Below are 19,264 nucleotides of genomic sequence, written 5' to 3' on the forward strand. Positions count from 1 at the left end.
CCTACATGGCTTTTCCTGTCATTAACAGTCAAGTTTATGTGCGTGCTTGACTTTGAAACTTTACATACACACTGATTTTTGCTCAAAGACCTTCCTCAAAAGGGAACAAGTACCTGCAAAGCTATAAAAGTAGTTCAACAAACAACAGAGAATTCAGCAGAGATCACTAGGCAAGGGAGGGAATTTGGCTGACGAAGTAGGTTTAGCAGTGTTTGGTTTAGAGAATGTTTACTTTGGGAGATACACAAAAAAGCAGCGTCAAAGTTCAGATTTAAACCCTGCTGTTCCCTTTACTTCAGCTTTTCAACACATCCTTCCCTACAGTGGCATAAAGGTAAGCTTCATTTACCTCTTCTATAATTTTGGGAAGATCTCAGCAAAGACATATATATTGCAGAGAAGGGAGAAGTTTTGCCTGTGTAAGTGCAGCTGAGCAATAACTGCAGTTTGGTGAAGATGAGAATGTAAAGTTGGGAATACAGACAGCAAATTCTGCTGTGCCAAGAGAGAAAATGTTTATCAATGGTTACTGGACAGAGTATCTCAGCCCTAAGGGCCTGACTTCTGGGGGCGGGGAAAAAACAAATGAATTTATGGAGAAACAATAAGAAAAACACTGACTCGAGATGCTCAGTCACAGTGTAAAACAAATTCTTATTTGGATATTTATTTGGATACTTTCTGCAAAACAATGTATTCTTTTATATGGGAGGATCATCCTTAAATGGTTTTAGGATTTAAAGCAAATTAGTCTGGACGAGAGTTTCAAAAACTCATCTGTCAGCTCAGTTATTTCAATCCTGTTACAACATGTTTGAAAATATTTTCTTTCAAGGTTTTATTCACTGATATACAGGTCAGTGAACAGGTACAGGTATGTGAACGTTTATACTTGCCACAACAACTCTCTTTCCTCATTTAAAAAGCATTTTAATCAACACCTTAGTGAGATTTTTGTTTTAATTGTATTCAGCATTTTGTCCTGTATTATATTGTAAATAACTGTCTTTTACTCAAGAAAGTGTATCAATTGAGATTAACGTTATAAATTTGTGAAATAACTTTACAGTTAAGTCTGAGTTAAACCCCAGGCCTGGCATTCAGACACCCATTCAGTTTCAGGTAACAGATCTATTGAACACCTACATTTTGATCTCTGACAGTCACAGAAGGCAACTATACTTTTCCATATATTTTTAAGAACACTTTACTGCACTCAATATTATGGTGAAAAGTCTCTCAGATCTACTTCTTGGTGGAGGGTTTTACAGCTGAGTAAGTCTGATGGATTCTCTTAAAATATATACTGAAGAAAATTCTTGATTTAAAAATAATTTAAAATGCAGTAGTCCAGTACTCTGTAGATGAAGAGATTGATTAAGCTTTCCTTAGAAAAATGCAGGTTCTACTTAAATGTAATCTCAAACAAAAAAGGTGAGGTTACAAATCTAGAACTGGGATCACAGAAACCCTAGAGAAACAAAGCTCTGAAGGGAGCCCACAGAGACTTCACACCACAAAGAAAACAGAGAGCACTACGACTTCTGCAGAAAAGTGAAACAAAACATAACTAAGCCAAGAGCAGAATCAAGCCAATCCATTACAAAAGTAGCAGATGAGGACACAGGGCTGCAGAAAGGGTGCACAGACATTGAGAAACACACCCAAGTAAGGCCATGAGCAGGCCAGGAGAGACGTTTATGCCCAACTGCAGTCCCACTAATGGGGCTCAGTGCAAATACACATATTTCTACATGCCCAGATCACCCTTATTCACCAGACTGCTGCCTTGCTTTTCCAAAATACTCCCACAAAACTTCCATTTTTGTTGTAGCTACAGGATGTTTGTTTTTCAAATTTTTCAGTACATCTCAGCTTTCTGGTATGTTTCTGCAGGGGATTGCATCAGGAGTCCCTGTTCTTCCTACCAAGCTCAAATCTTCAAACTTAACTTCACATTGTATTTTCAGCACACACTACTCACATAGTTAGTGTACAGTTTAAGTGTAACAGTTTAAAATAAAGGGTCCCACATATTCTGGGTAATGAGATTGTAACTGTTGAAATATGCCAGTAATGACTATTTGTATGGGAGGAGGTCAACCAACTCTTTGGCAGGCTGGAGGCATTGTGTAAGCAAAACCAATTACCCGTAAAACAGACTTACCCATCTAACTGACATCTGTTCCACTAAAATACAGTGCTGTCAAATAAGGTTAACTATAGATCTGCTGCTGCCACAGAAACCAGCATGAACCTAAAATCAGGGAACAGATAACTAAAATTCAATTACCCTTGACTCTCTCAACTGTTATGTTGTTTTCCAGGCTTTCACCAGTCAGAATGAAGTTCCTATTTCAATTGCTTGCCTTTGCTGTCATCATAACCTCCACATTTTGTGGAGTCAAGGATGTCACTGAGCATTTTGAAAGCCTTAAAGGTGCACAGCCACACGAAAATGGGACTTACATGCCCAACCTACCACTCGAGTTTCACAAAGAAAACACCATCACTAATGACTTGATTCCTGAAGAGGAGGAGGAAGAGGACTACCTAGACATTGATAAGATACTGGGTGAAGATGACTACAGTGATGTTATTGATGCTGCCCCACACGTGGTTTCTGAAGTTCAACAAGGAAATATTCTTGAGCTATTCCAAGGCAAAACCAGAATCCAGCGCCTCAATATCCTCAATGCAAACTTTGGCTTCAACCTTTACCGCAGCGTGGCAGACAAGGCCAGCTCCTCAGACAACATTATCATGGCTCCTGTTGGTATTTCCACTGCAATGGCTATGATTTCCCTGGGTCTGAAGGATCAAACCCAGCAGGAAGTGCTATCAGTTCTTGGCTTTGAAGACTTCATTAATGCCAGCAGCAAATACGAGCTCATGACCGTTCACAACCTCTTCCGCAAGCTCACCCATCGGCTCTTCAGGCGCAACTTCGGCTTCACGCTGAGGTCTGTCAATGACCTTTACATCCATAAAGACTTTTCTGTCCTCAATGATTTCAAAACCAACCTGAAAACATACTACTTTGCTGATGCCCAAGCAGCTGATTTCTCAGATCCCAGCTTCATAGCCAAAACCAATGAACGCATCTTAAAGCTGACCAAGGGATTAATAAAGGAAGCTCTTGTGAATATCAACCCTACAACACTGATGATGATTCTTAATTGTCTTTACTTTAAAGGTAAGACTCTATTATTTCAATCTTAGTGATGGATTTTCTCAGTTTGCAATGCACTGCCATATGTCATTAGAAATCCCAGACAGAATTAAAGTCTAATGTACACTACAAAAAAACTACTGACTCCCTCATTAGGAATCTGTATTATTAGCCCATTTTTGCCTGTTTCTGTAGCACAACAATGCTCTGAAGTTATTGTATACATAGAGCAAATGCTTACTACCTCCAAAACCTTCATTACTCACAGTGAGACAGAAAAACAACACATGAATGCGGAATAGCCCCAGAAAGCATAAGCTTGGTAGAAGTATCAGATGAGGAGGTATAGATGCACATGCAAGTCATTAGTCACATTCAGTCTTGGTGTCACCAAAATGCTACAGGTCGATTTCAGTTAAAGCACTTAACATCTCTGAAGTATTTAGGACTCATACAAATGACTGCAAAGAATTTCAGCTTGAAGGAAGAAATTTTTTAACATGATCAGAGCGTGATCCTTGTCATCAAGTCCATATAGGGAACCTAAGAGAATAACCAAAACACTGCTCTTCTACAAGTAAAACCAAATACATTCACTACATGGAATATCACAGTGAATTCAGCATGAATGGTCTGCTGATATGGGCTCCTTCATGCATTAGTAAAGGCTGAACAGTTAAAGAGGCTTGAAGTAAAGACTCTACAATATATTGTTATTATAAACACTTATTTTCAATGTCTTTACATTTACACTAAGTTATCTGCCTCAGGTTGAAAGTTTGTTAGTTTTTGAACAAGTTTTTAAAATTACATTAAATGAGCAGAGGTGGGAGGTGCCAATGAAAAAAGAAATGAGGAAAAAGGAAATCTGTTTCTGACTGTTTAAGATGAAAATCAAGTGATTAAAAACACAGGTAAGGAAAGAAAAATCAGCCCAAAAGGGTAACAGTGTTTGCAAGTACAACACACTCCTTTCCAAAATTCATAAAGGAGTTTATTTTTCCCCAGTTATGTCCCTGCTTCCAGGAAACAAAGGCCTCTCTTACAGCTGCCATCTCAGCAGGTTATAGAAGCAACACTCCTATAAATGTACCTTTTCCCACTCACTTGCAAGGAATTACATCCTTGAAAAATGCCACTTACCCCTAAAAGAATCTGAAGCAATCATTAGCATTAAATCCAATAATCTCTTATTCTCAGGTACCATCCAACAGGCCCTCACTTGTATACTTGTCTACATCCCTGGTGATCATATCATATTAAATACAGGGTTTTACTGCCTGTTAAACCATCCTAAGAAAAGGACTATACAAAGTGAAACAGATACTTTTTTTTTTCATAATTAGGTGAAATGTGAAATACCCTTTTGTTTAATTCTGAAATTTTTAAATACTTGTGCCATCTCAAAATAACAAAACCACCACAAAAATACACTGATATGGTATTGGAACTCTTGAGCCATCAAGATTAACAAAACTTCAGGGTTTTTCTTCTGTCCTCTTAGTCCAAATTATCTTGGTGCCATCTGCTGAAGGCTGTAATTTCTAACCCTCAAAACAGAGATCAATTCTCTACTGCTCTCATTCTTTTGTCTTACAGTGACAGTCACCTGGGAATTATGCTTTGAGTGGAACTGAACTTTTTAAAAGCAAGTTCTGCACCTAGGTTTCTTAGTTTCCACAATACTCCTTCTAACATGCCAAATTTTGTCCACATCTTTCCATTTGCACTGTTTGTGCCACTGCAGAAAAGCTCTGTTAAGCCCTCTGAACTAAGAAACCTGTAAGCATTTCCAGATATACAGAGATGCTCAGTACAAGTGAGACTGAGTAGTGGGATACTTGACAAACACTGTGAGGTTTCAAACTCCTTTTATATTAAAGACCATCAAGAAACTATTTATGTTGGTAAGAAGCACATTTTATCTTGTACAGATGTCCAGCCTACTCCCCATTCTGCACAGCTCTGAGTAATCATTTTTGAGCTTTCTACCAAGCAGGATCTGGTTATTTTAGCCATGACAGTTCTGGTAACTGACAAATGGAGACAACAATGGACACAACATCTCAATGGAGACATCTGCCACCACAGATGGATCCAAAAGACGTCTTGGGGGAAGATTCAAAACAGAAAGTCACAGAAGTCAAAGCACGAGCTGGTTTCAGCTGGCCACACAGCTTCTGCTGGGGATCAGTATTCTGCCCCAAGAAAAACACATTTGCAAAAGTGAATCCAAGAAAGATGTTCCCCAGCTCCTCTCTTTCACTAGGAAGAGCTGATAATGTCTCCCACCCCTCAGTGGATGGCAGAGCTACTGAAGCTCCCCTGGCCCACAGCAGCCCCATGTCATTGGACAGCTGAAGTCCTGCATCTGTAAATTCTGCTCCCTGAAAAACAGCCAGATACTGGGTATTCCTTGGAAGTGACACTATTTGTTTGGGAATAGCATAATCCATTTTATACCCCATACCTTTCAGACTACTAACCACAGTCTGATCACTTCTCAAACTGGTCCCCATCAGCCTGACCTGTGCAGGAACTTTTAGAATGAAAGATGGACTTGAGGCCTTTCTTTTCTTATTCACAGTAAATCTGGTAAAGTCAGACTAAGGAACCAATTAAGGTTATATTGTAGGCTCTCCACACAGTCACAGTCACATTGCTCACATACTTGCTTGCCAATGATGACATAAATTCCTGAGTTTTTACAGGAAATACTGGTAACCCGACTTCCACTATAATCTTCCAGCTTTGTCTGCCCTTTAAGAAATGATGTTTATTCCAGAGCTACAGCTCTATAAAAAGACCAATAGAACATTGCATTTAAAAAACCTTCTTTCCAACAGTTAATAAATACTTCTGGTATCCAGAGTATCTCCACATAAAAAGCTTCAAACCTGGAGGGCAAAGTTTTCTGGGCTGCAAAATGTGTTGGACTGCATTATTTGGGGATAAACTTGTCAGATTTCAGCACATCTACAGAAGCCTGTTATCCCATCAAACTGGACCACAGAATTAAGCAGTCAACACCCCAATTCTTCAGGTTATAACAGAAAATGAATCATTCTGACTGGACTAAGGTAATATAATGCCTTCAGCATAGCATCTGCATGCAAAACAAATACAGCCCTTGCTTAGCTTGATACACCACTAACATTCTCCAAAGAGGTGCCTTCAGAAATGGATTCAAGCATCACAACTCAGAAAACTCAACCATCAGGTCAGCTGTTCTTCTAAAGGCAAACCCATCTGTTTAAATTTTGAGGTTCCTCACAGGGAAAAATAATACACACCAATCAAATTCTTATTTCTGGTTTGTGTTCACCTGCTTTTGTAATTCAGAACACTCAAATCAGACCCATGGTAGGTTGAAAGCCAGGAATTTCAAAGTCACTTTAAAACTTGTCTTCTAATTCAGGCTTCACTGAAATCAACAATCTCCTACAATAAATCCCAATCCAGCTGACTTAAAGCTTAGTGTAAACCTATTCTGGGAACATTTCATTAAACAGCCACCTAGGGGTTTATCTGTCTTGTGCCTTGCATGAACAGGAACCTGGGAGAACAAGTTTCCAGTGGAGATGACCACGAAGCGAAGTTTCCGGCTGAACGAGAAGCAGACGGTGAAGGTGCCCATGATGCAGACCAAGGGCACCTTCCTGGCTGCTGCTGACCCCGAGCTGGACTGCAGCATCATCCAGCTGCCCTTCGTGGGCAACATCAGCATGCTCGTGGTGCTCCCACACAAACTGGCTGGCATGAAAGCCCTCGAGAAGCAGATCACACCTCAAGTGGTGGAAAAGTGGCAGAAGAGCATGACAAACAGGTATCTGCTGAAAAGCACATCTTGGTAAAGTCTTTATGTATTTTCTTGATGAGACTGATGAGGGTAAGTAAAGCATGCAGAGGATAATATATTTTAGTAAAAAATATGGTAAAAAAACTCCAAAAATGGATTTATTGAATTAAAAATCAAGACTGGTGATCTCTCAAAATTTAAATACTGACAAGAAATCAAGGATGGTTGAGGTAGAAAATTGTAATAAAGCCTCAAAATTCTTTCTATTGAGTACTTAATGATGTAGATTTAAAGAAAACGTTCTTACTGATAAAGTTTACAATAAGAAGGAAAAACAAGACTGTGAAAATAACATTCTGCACCAATAATCTTGGTCACATCAGTCTATGTTCTCTTCAGCACTGAGCATTTCAACAGAGCTGGGTGTAAAGGAACACATTCCAAAATCAAAGGACATCACAATTATGGGAGAGGAAAAATAATAAAGCCTCCCTTAAGAAAGATGACAACTTAGGTGTATCTGTCTTCAGACTTGATAAAAGGAGATGGTTTGATGTGCTATCCAGGAATTCAACCTATTTCTGTTGTACACAGTAAGTGACAAATCTCCAGTTTAGTACTTCAGAAAATCTGACAGCTCGACACTTGTTACAAGCATGCACTGAACTGCTCAAAGTCACACACCTTATAAATAATGCAAATCATTATAAATGAAGTATCAAATTGGCAAACAAACAGTTTTCACAGGGGAATTAATTTGTTAAAGCACAGTTTTAAAAGCTCAAGTTTTCAAAGCAAAAGTACAGTCCTGTATATCTGTGTCCTGCTTGCTGAAAACAGCAAAAAATCCAAACCATACCAGGTCATACCAGTCATGCACATAAATATCTGCTCAATGATTTTTCCTTTTTGTGTTTATTTTTACTAGAACAAGAGAAGTGGTTCTGCCTAAATTTAAGCTGGAGAAGACTTATAACTTGATTGATTATCTGAGATCCATGGGAATAGAAGAACTGTTCAATGGAAACGGAGACTACTCTGGTATATCAGATGAGAAGATCACCATTGACAGGGTATTTACTCCTCATTTCACCTCCTCTCTGATTAAACTCTATCACCCAAAAACATGGCAGCTCAGTAATGATAGTACACAGTAAGCTAAAACAAGATTTTTTCCTCATCTTTTCTGGAGGACATAGGAGGGAGGATTGTGGGTTTGTCCTTACCTCCTTGCATAATGAAGCACATGTTTAATCAGATGCAAAGGCACTAAGAGTGTTGTGGTCAGTCAGGAACAGGCTTCTCCACAGAACAAACCCCAAAGGTTTTTGGTGCTGTGTAGGGTGACCAGAAGGGGTGTGGGATATGGGGCAGGGAAGGTTGTGAGCAGATCATTCATTTACTTAGGAGAGCCTCAATTTCTCTGATTTGTTTTCCTGTTTTGTTTGTCTGACCAGTTCAATCACCAAGGCACAATCACAGTGAATGAGGAGGGCACAGAGGCTGCAGCAATAACCACGGTGGGGTTCATGCCTCTCTCCACCCAGATCCGCTTCGTGGTGGATCGTCCATTCCTGTTCCTGATCTACGAGCACCGCACCAGCTGCCTCCTCTTCATGGGCAGAGTGGCCAACCCAGCCACATCTTAAAAACAGAGAACACCCTCCAACACTCTGTTACACATGGGCTGTGTAATTATATGTTAAAATACCAGTATCATAAAGGAAAATTTATTGTTGTATTAGCCAATACAAAAGCCACTGGTATAAAAAGAAAATGTATTATCTACAGGTAGTTTCTCATGAGTGGACTCACAGCAGCAGATAATTTGTCTGCAATTAGTGCCATGTACTGATACAAGTGTATTACTAGAAAAAAAAATAAATCACAAAGTACCTTACACTTTGTGTTTTGCAACAGTGTGTAAAATGTAATCAATAAAGTATTTAGACTATCTGGAGTCTTGAAATCTAGCCCTAAATTTGTGCTAGGGTGTCTGTTAATAAATAGAAGTAAGGAAATCCTGAATACCTGACCAGCCATAGACACCTAAGTCTCCCCTGGGCATTTTACACAATCTAACTTGAAACGGATCAAATGTCTCCATTCTTTCTTTTGCTGGCATCATTTAATGTTCAGTGAATACACAATGTGTGTTACTGCACACAATGAGCCTCATGGACCAGTATGAGGAGTATGAGGAGACAGAAATGTCTTGGAGGAATGAAATACTAAGGGACTCACTTCTTCTCCCTGATCTAACTTGTATCACTTCAATACTTCCTCTGATCTTCATTGGTACAAGAGGTATCAGAATTATGCCAGCCTAGTAAATGATATAAATATCCTCAGAATACCCTTTAGAGTGACAGCAGTCAGCAAAATGCTCTTTTTGCTAGCTCAGTGTCACCTAATCGTCTCTAGAAAAAAAAGTCATTTATAGCAATTACTCTATTAATATTCCAGTGCACTCTCCATGCTTGATTCAATGGATGAAACCTTTCAAGTCACTGCAAACTTTCTGAATTGTTCTGGTAACAACACAAATTCTGCTCAAATGTGCCACATTTGAAAATGAGAAGATTTACCCACACTTTGTAGAATGTCACTGCCTCCCTAATACAAGGAACAGAGCTGCACCATACATTCAAATTATTAAAGATAATGAACATACTCACCTTACTTTACACATCATACCTTTTAAAAAAATGTGCCTCATAATCCAGTGAGAGTATTTTTATGACTTTCTCTAGTATCAAATACTGTATCAATCTATGTAGTACATTATAAGTTTGTCTTATGTTAGCAAAAACAAACAAGTAACCTTTAAACAAACCATTATTTTAAGAATTATGAATTTTCTTAAAAAGGTGTTTTTCTAATATTAAGTTTAACTTGTTGATTTAATTTCGACACTATATACTGCTGTTTGTAATTTTGCATCTACTCCAGTTATATGCTCCATACACAAAGCTTTTCAAGCTGCCAGCCAGGGAAATACTGGTATTAGCTGATGATGAATGATGAAGAGCTGACATTGAAGAGGAAACTCAGATGTTTTCCCCTATTCCTGTCTTTTAAGTCCATCAGGTGATAGACAATTTTCAGCACTGGAAGTGCACAACAGAAATTAACATTCATATACACATTCTATTGTTTTATCTGTATTCAAAAAGGAAAGCATATACAAAAAAGAAAAGCATATGCAAAAGCTTAAATATTCATGCCCTAGGTTTAATTAGTCTCTCAATGATTAAATGAGCTGGAGCATCTGCAATATGGGTTTTGGGGGACTTAAGTAAAGACAATTATTCAAGGCAAAGAGGTCAAGCAGAAAAGCAAATCAGCTACTGCTCAAAACTCATGATCTTCATACATTGTGCAAGAAAGTCAAATATTTGCTTCAACAACCATAATGTAACCATTAACTCTTGCTTCAGATTCTGGCACTCTCTGACTGCATTTAAAGGTCACATTGGTAAAGAAAAATGCAGTTACCCACAGCTATTCAGAACAAATATACCATCAATAAAAACAGAAAAGTACTTCCATAACTTATACATGAAGTCTCTAATAAGCACTAATCTTCTTTCAATATGCAAGGAATGGTCCTGCTTGCACTCAAATCTGACAGCTGAAAAATGCCACCCATGAGAACATCTCAATGCAGGACCAGCCGGCTTGTGCAAAACCTGAGCAACTATTGAATAAGAGTGACCCAAGACATTTATAAACACATTTCTTTGAAATTAGGAACTGGTCCTTGTGATCACTGCTGAATTTGGGGAGGGCTGATGTACAAACCAGTGGAGAGGAATGGGAAAGAAAGGAACAGTGCTCTGATCTTTAACTAGTGCTAATTTTAGACTCATCTCTGACAAACTTCACTGAAGGGGTTTGAGGGGCAGAGTATAAAATGAATGCTTTTTTCCCGCCTGTTAATGGATAAGCAGTATGAACAAACTACAAGCAGACATCCCTACTGCAAGCATGGGATACGTTTTTCCCTTTTGTCCCAGCAGCTGTGCAGGAAAAGTTCCAGAGAATAATTCAGCTTCAGAAGGGAAACAAGCAGCATGATGCCTTTTGTCCTCCAGGAAGTTTGTCTATGAATCTTTCAGATGTGACTCTTTTTTGTAAAAGCTACAGCAGTTAGGCAAATAGACCTACTGACCTGGTAATGAGCCTTGGACATATTGAATTTTCCACTGGAGATCTAGATCTACAATTTTTTCCTGAATTAGCACTTGTACTTTGTTAAAAGAAATGTTTTTTTCCCCAGAAAAAAATGACATCCAAGAGTGAACACAGATATGCTTCAGAATAAATGAGTCTGGCACGGACATCAGTGTCCTTGCACATTTCCTAAAATGCTTTCAGCCTGACAGTCAATTCTCATTTTCAAGAGATTTGTCATTATTAAATGAATGCTTCCCTCCCTTAGAGCTAGGTGTATTACTTTACAGTAGTACTACATTTCTCCTGGATGGTAACCTCTGCACTACAGTCAATCAAAGCATTTTGCTTGAAATAGCAGCAGTATTTGATAAATGCAAGAAAAATTATTGTTTGCAGCAACTGATCCATTGGATACTCACCACAGCAATGACAGGAATGAGCACACCCAGGTTCCCTGCACTACTGGAGGCCTGAGAAGAAAAAGGAAATGTTCAAAACATCTACAAAAGCATTTCTAAAGAATTTGCTAAAAGACTTATTTCAAGCATCAAACACTGCAATCACAACTCTGTATCTTGCAAAGAGATGTGCACCAGGTGGTCAGGAGATGTCTCTCCACAGGACTGAACACATCCTGGAATCTTTTAACAAAGCTTTTCAGGTTTTTCTCATGCACTACTGAAGGGATTTTTTCCCCTGTTAGCACACAGTCTACAGATATTCAATAACTGCTAGGAAAATGATCTCATTAAATGGGTGGCCACAAACAAGTATCAAATGTTTACCAGAAGTTTCATTTTACTATCAAAATGAAGCCAAAAATAACAAGCCTGTAAAAAGACAGAATCTCCAAGAATTTATTTAAGCAGGAGGAGCAGCCTTTTCCATTGAAATATAAGAAGCATAAGGAAAACACCTATTTCCTTTGGCTTTTTAGGACTTTTTAAACAGCAGCTATACATGTGTGTTTGCTCTTGGCAAGTAGAGTATTAAAAAACTGAAAACATTCACTGAGCACAGCACATCATTTCTCACCTTTTCTGATCAGGCAAACAGTGGTGGCACAGACACCACACTGAGACATCTCTCTGGAGTATTTCCCACTCCCATGTCCCTCCACACTAGATTTGGGAAAGGGGGAATGCTCCAGTTCCCTCCTTACAAGAGGGAGTGCTGGCCCCACAGGGATGAGGCAGGGAAGATGTGCTAACAGGGCACAGCTTTGCATGAAGTGGAATAAACCAAGAGGAAACAATTTAAAAAAGCAAAAACAAAGAAGGAAAGAAGAGAGCAATAGAGAAACAAAGCCAAATAGTCTTCAGATGAAACATTAATGGTACAACCCAACTAAAACAAATTTCAGTTATCTTTCCTGGAGAGTCAAGATAATACAAACAAAAGATTGGTCTTAAAATATTTTTGAAGGGAAGAAAATAATAGCACAGAAGATACTCTAAGGGGTAGGGACAACTGGGAAAAGTCACCATGGTTTTTTGTTAACTTCAGGACAATCCACTGCACCTGACTCACTGCCTCAGGACACTCAGAGTCAGAGCAGAGACACAAACTAACTGCAATAGCCAGAACCCAGCAGAACTACACAGTTTCTGTAGAAAATTCATTTTTCCAGTAGCCTTTTTTGTTTAAAAACTGAAAATATCAGCATATCAGCCTCTTTATGATAATACATGGCACTAAGGGTGAAAAAGATGGACTGATTTCCAATCTTGGGCATACTCAGAGAGCATCCATGTCAACTATCAGCAATAGCAAAAGAAAGATATTTTTTCTTCTCCTCACAGAAATCACTTTTGAATGGTTGAAAATAGAACAAAAAAGTCACTGAACATTTTAATGGTTATCAAGCAAATTTTAGTGTGTTGAGAAGAGACACAGGCAAAGTAATGAAGAAAAACTTGCTTTTGTTTGGGGACCACAGCATGTGCAGTGCTTTACCCTCTTTATCTCTTCTTGAAATGAAGTCTTCAGAAAAGCTTTCATAACTTGTACTCTGCATTGAGTGGAATGTTCTAGTGAGAACAGCTCTCAGGATCTTCACACTAAAGAAACACTGCCTCCTAGCTCAATCCATCTGCATTCTGTCATTTCTTCATGTGCAGAGTTGCACAGCTTTCAGTCAGTGCAGCAGTTTGTCTCTCTCACTGGTTCCAGAGCATCCCTTTGCAGCTCTGACACTGTGGGCAGTCTCAGCTGAACTGCAGCTATTCCCTGTTTTATCTGGGACACTCCACAGTCAGTCAGGCACCCCAGACCTGCACTCACACCCCACCACCAGAATACACTCTCAGGCTTAGCATAGCAAGGGTGTGTTCAGCAGTGCCACCCACATAAAGCACAGCTGCACACAATTAAAAACCAGTGCATTTCTGACCTTCAATGCTGGTCCTTTTTCACTTGCTCTCTCACTAGCTCTCTTTCCTTCGAGCCCCAGCTGAACAAAGAGCTCCAGCAAGTTCATCAGCAGCTCATCCACAAGGTGCTCCACCTGGATGTTGGCAGCGATGTTGGCCAGGGCGTTAATGACTGCTAAGGAGCAGTGCCTGGGGAGAAAGAACAGCTATGAACAAGCAATCCCTCAGGTTTTATACTGGCAGTGTTTTCTTCATAATACTGACAGTAACTGTTGTAATATGGCTACTGACATATTCCCACCCAGTTTTTTTCCTTGCTTTTTTTTATGAGCAGCACATCACTTTACTAACAATTGAAATGCAATTGGTATTTAAGTGAAAAACAATTTTTAAGTTGTGCCTTTGGAGGATGTTCCATTTATGATGCTGTCATGGCCACAAGGAAAGGACTTTTAAGTACTTTCCTGTAGCAGACAAAAAGCAGCCAAAGGCAGTGTTTCTGTTTTGGGAAAGCTCTTGAGCAGAAGAATCACAACTCAGATCGGTTGCTGAAGCTGAGACTGCATTGTTAAAACACACTGACAGGAACAGTCCTCTCAGCTGCTCCCATTCTGCATTGAAAGGTATCCAGCCCACCCCAAATACCAACAGAGTCAGTGACCATCTTTACTTCTAGTGGGGACAACAATGCATAACTTACATACAAAGAATTAAATTGTTAATGGTTTGCATTTAATCCCTAACAAGTACTAGCATCACATTAAAAACAAAACAAACAACACTCTCAGCTTTTCTGGACTAAGAGATGTAGTAATTAATTACTGTAATTTAGTAATTAATTACTGTAATTACAGATAACATAAGTCATCAATGCCAATTATCTTTCACAAACACTGACTCCTTACAGAGGTAAAAATTACCAATGCTACCTGTAGTGAAAAGCATTTTCAGGAATCTCTGCATTTTGAAGGGCTATTATTTCTAAATTAACATATTTCTTTTTAACATCAAAGAACAGTATAATTCCAACCTTGTAATAAAACTTGATAATGGAAAAAGTGAAAAACCCCAAAGCAGCACAAAGAGTATTTGATATAGTTTTCACACATTAAGAGACACAGCTAAGTGTTACCTGTATCCATGGTCCTTATAGTCTTTTGTGGCAGAGTAAACAACTGAGCTTGCTTTAACACTGATTTGCTGAAATAGATTCCACACCTCACCATAAATGTATTGCTGCAAAACAAAACCAAAAAAAAAAATCCCTAAGTAAAGCTTACTGAATACAATCTCTCTAAAGATCAGCCCTGTAAAATACTCCAAGTATTACCAAGCTCTTCAAATAGATGTGCAGCCACAGCCTGAGCAATGGTTTCAGCTTCCATGAAGCAAACAGCATAAGTGCTTTTGTGAATGCATTTAATGGATCAAATTTTACCAAATTTATGATGTTTTTTAATTCTGCCTTCCTGATGGAAACCATTTTTTCAGGCTTCTGAGTTCTGGCAATTAATTGCTTTTTCAGATGCACAAATAACATTTGGGAAAAGTCAGTTAATCTTTATATGACTAAAGAAGACAATCTTCCATTCTTTTAAATGTATGAACCTACAAGACTTTGAAAGTTAATTACCAATACAAAAAGAAAATACCCTCCACTTATTTGTGATAGGCCAAGTTTAAAAACTTAGTAACTTTTGAAAACATTGAGCTTGGTAGGCTTTATAGTATGTTTTTTTAAAAAGACTCTTATTTTCTGCGGGGATTCATATTCTTTACAGGAACAGCACTTTACACATTATCACAGCTTTTGTTGTCTAATATCACAAAGTCTGTACAAGTGTCTGTCTACCTGTAATGCAGAAAAGAGAAGCCTTAAAAGCCTACTGCAAATGCACCTCTAAAATATATTTCCATTTAACTAAAGGAAGGAATCATCAACTGGCATTCTCTTGGCCCTTTCTTTCCTTACATTTCCAGTGATGACCAAACAGCCAAGTTGATCGATGATGAGTACATCAAGATGAGAAGGTGGCTGGCAAAACTTCTGCTGTAAGATCTGCAGGATGGGTTCCATCATTTTGGGGGTGTCCCTCAGTGCCACTGCAATGTGCCCTAGAGCACGAATTGTGTGGTCAGGAATCAAATGAGCTTCCCTGTTAAGGAAAACAAACAAAAATCCCAACTTGATAAATGGAACTGTTCAACAAGTTATCAAGACCTCAGTTACATTTCAGGTAAGTAACAGTTCCTATACTAAATTTAAACATCACCAGCAGCTTTTATACTGCCACTCTATACATCCCCAGCATTAGAGGATATACTTGCACAAGCTGATTTTCAAAATAAAAAATAACCTCTCCCAAAGTCATTCTTGAGGAAGTCCACACTAACACATGAACAAGCTGTTCTAAAAACAACATTATAAAAGGCAAAAATGATGGACAAAATACTAAGACAGTCAGACCAGCTACTACAGAACCTCCCCCATGAGACTTCTTGGTTAGTGAGGCTCTTAAAAGCAGAGCAAAATACCAAAATGACAAGATGTGTCTAGCAAAAAGAAGACAGCTGAAGCCTGAAGAGAAAGCATCACTCAGCTGAGGACTCAAAATTGGCTAACATTCACCAAAGACTTGCTGATCCAATCAGCTAAAACTGAGTCCATACATCTCAGTATGAAAATGGGCTCAGCTCTGCAAAGACTTGGCATGGGAAGATCTTGACCCCATGCACAAGCCCATTCATCACAGAGACATTTAGTTCTAAAATAATGCTGCCAGTACTTGTATCTTAGAATAAGTCTCAGATTCACTGAGTGAAGAAAAAATTGGTTTTATGATTGACTGACCACTTACTTATCATTCTCCTGAGAGATGTACAGACGGTTGGATAGACTGGCAAGAAAGGCCTCAACAATCACTGAATCTATGGTCAGGCCAGCTTTCAAGCACCTGCATTAACAATGGACAGAAAAAACACAATGCATCAATAAATCCTATCACTTTCAACTACTGTGAACTCATGCTATCTATATATTAGGGAAGCAGGTTTATACTGAAGAATAAGAATTGATTGCCAAGGAACACTGTAGATACATTTTGAAAAATGAGCTGAGTTTCTACTTCTGCTTTCTCCAAAAACAATAATGATGGGAATATACAATAAGGAAAATTCAGAATCCACTGGTTTGAAACTTTAATTTCTTGTCTCTAGAAACCAACTATGTCTTCCCTCCAGCTCTCTGCAGCTCTCTAAAAGGGAAGAATAATCACTGCCCACACGGGTGTGTGACAATCCTTCTGTTACATGAGGCTCAGTCAATGCGACAACCCAAGCTAAAAACAAAAAAAAACCAACCTATTGAATATCTGCAAAAACACCTACCTACTGAAAATGGTGACTAGCAGACATGGGAAGCAAAACAGTAAGACTGAATAATTTTACAGTTAGGACATAAACAGAACCAAGAGATGCCTGAAGGAAAACAAAGTCCCGACCAAAGAAGGCACAAAGACTTCATGGCAGCACAGAGCAGAACCTTCTAAATGGACACTGTGCCTTTCTGCCAGGGAAGCAGCACATGTCCAGCATGGTGCCAGGGAAGCAGCACATGTCCAGCATGGCACCAGCCCCCTCTTACCTGCAGATGTTGTCTATGGCAATGTCACGCAGCTGCTCATACATGGATGGCTGACCCTTCTTGCAAGACATTACATTTAGAGTGGACTCTGAATGCTCGTTGGTGACACTGATCTTAATGTCATTCCCACCTACTGAGAACACAGGAGTACAGAAATCAACACCACTTGATGAGCTAGACAAGCCATTATTGCATTTGACTGTTCCTAAATTATTATTCCTAAATTTAGCCACTTACTAATTTACTGTTTTGCTCTAGCATTACAATACTGCTTTTGCATCAGCAAGTGATTTGAATTGAACATTTTTATTCAGGAAATCATCACTCAATATTAAAATCTAAAAACAACAACAAAAACCTGCCAAATGCCAAGACAGTCACGTGGCTGGAGCAGAGGATGGGTATGGGGAGTGTGAGGAACGTGACCTCGTTCACTCTGCAGAAGCAGCAGCTTTGGACAGAGCCAGTGGCTGCCTCCCAAGCTGCAAAGTAGGCTACAGGGCAGACAAGCAGCCTTTGTAGGAGAACTGGACACAACAGCCTCAACTCCAAACAAGGGAGGTTCCAACTGGGTATGTGATTCTTTTTCCTCATTATGAGGATAATTATGCACTCAAGACACAAGTGCTCAGTGTCAGCAGAAGAGACACAGCAGTCCTGCTGCTCACCCTTAGATACACTTCTACCAGAATTTCATTGGTTTCCCTCCTCCCCATCTCCAAAAAAAATTACACAATTCCATCTCCATTTCCACCTCCAGCTGTATCACCACAAAATACCAAAAAGTATGAAAAAGCCACAAAAGTTGGAAAACAATGATTCTGGACATAGGTTTTTTCCCTTTACCTGAATGATACTGGCTGTGATATTTGTAAAGTTTCACAAGAACTGGGGAAGGTATCACAAGAAAGTCTCTCAGTGATGGATTGACAGAATGAACCACAACAGGGAACCTCTCACACAGACGACCCAGACCCTAAAAGGGGAAAGAGAAAAACAAAAACTAAGACAAAACCAACAAAACATAGCTTTAGAATAAAACAGCACTATTTTTATTTCAGCTGCAAGCTTGCAACTTCAGCTCAATACAAACAAACAGAAAACAAAACAAATCCTACACAGTTTTGAGAGGTTCATTTTTTAGCAGAAGATTTAGATACTTTAAGGCTCTAACTGTTTTGGGTTATTCCAGAGTGTGTCATATACCACTCAAGCCTTGCTGCTCTCTTCCTGGGCATTTTCACAGGAGTTCCATGAAATGAACTGCATTCTCCAAAAATAAATGTACTGTACAAGTGCCAACATTTAGAGGAACCTGATAACTTACAACTTATGTGGTGAGAAACACCACATTTGTAAGACTGGATAAGTGCCCAATAAGAAGACAAAAATTATAATAACCAAGGCTTAATCTAAAACCTCAGTGTTCTGCCAGTCCCAGTATTTTAATTATTTATGTAATGGACTAAGACGCTAAATAGTTCAAAAATTAAATCCTGGCTAAAAACCCCTCATGAATATTATTCTTCAAGAAGTAGCTGAGCTAAGAAAATTCTAAAAGCAGTTCCCAGTTCTCACAGCAGATCTCTGAAAAGCAAATATAGAACGCAGTGATGGAAAGTAATGAAAAGAGCAGATCAAGTGTTCTAGCAACCTGTAAAAATCCCCCAATTCTCATTCACTGACACAGTGACTAACTGCAGTAATTAATGACAAATACTGTAAAGACAGACCTGCAAACAGCAAATCAGCAATGGCAAGTGAGCAATTATGACTTTGCTTGAGGTTTTTGACTGCAGCTTCTCTGATAACTTGATGCACAGGTTTTCTGCACCTTAAAAAAAAAATCCAACAGAAAAAAATTTTTTTTTTTATTTGTTATTAGGCCACACACAACCCAAGCCTTACTAGAATTTCTAAAATAATGGAGATGATTTATAAGCTTCAATCTTGTACTGTAAGATTTAGTGCTGCTTCTGCAAAAACAGTTTTAGAAACTTAGCACCTGCACCAAACAGCTCTGTCAAATACTGTGACTGAAAGAATGACAGCATTTAAAGCTGATTTTGAGCATACTTCATACTGAACAGAAATCAAAT

General features: G+C 38.9%; 2 protein-coding genes across 3 annotated transcripts in view; one reads left to right on the forward strand and one right to left on the reverse strand.

Annotated features, from left to right (window-relative positions):
* The window catches only part of PI4KA (phosphatidylinositol 4-kinase alpha), a 54,025-nt gene that overhangs the window by 23,664 nt on the left and 11,097 nt on the right, over positions 1-19,264 (reverse strand). Inside the window, exons 12-19 of one of the 2 annotated variants that reach the window (XM_059484952.1) lie at positions 18,899-18,999; positions 18,012-18,141; positions 17,166-17,298; positions 16,381-16,476; positions 15,495-15,678; positions 14,655-14,758; positions 13,543-13,711; positions 11,570-11,620 (exon numbers count right to left, since the gene is read on the reverse strand). In XM_059484952.1, the coding sequence (XP_059340935.1) occupies positions 11,570-11,620; positions 13,543-13,711; positions 14,655-14,758; positions 15,495-15,678; positions 16,381-16,476; positions 17,166-17,298; positions 18,012-18,141; positions 18,899-18,999 (968 nt within the window). The remainder of the gene's footprint in view (positions 1-11,569; positions 11,621-13,542; positions 13,712-14,654; positions 14,759-15,494; positions 15,679-16,380; positions 16,477-17,165; positions 17,299-18,011; positions 18,142-18,898; positions 19,000-19,264) is intronic. The other variant, XM_059484953.1, reaches the window with a different exon arrangement.
* SERPIND1 (serpin family D member 1) lies at positions 179-8,931 on the forward strand. The gene is made up of 5 exons (XM_059485300.1): positions 179-334; positions 2,328-3,196; positions 6,725-6,998; positions 7,900-8,044; positions 8,429-8,931. Exons 2-5 carry the CDS (start codon positions 2,344-2,346, stop codon positions 8,618-8,620), a joined length of 1,464 nt encoding a protein of 487 aa, XP_059341283.1. The 5' UTR covers positions 179-334; positions 2,328-2,343; the 3' UTR covers positions 8,621-8,931.

This window comes from Ammospiza nelsoni, chromosome 18 (assembly GCF_027579445.1).
Source record: "Ammospiza nelsoni isolate bAmmNel1 chromosome 18, bAmmNel1.pri, whole genome shotgun sequence".
Lineage (NCBI taxonomy): Eukaryota > Metazoa > Chordata > Aves > Passeriformes > Passerellidae > Ammospiza > Ammospiza nelsoni.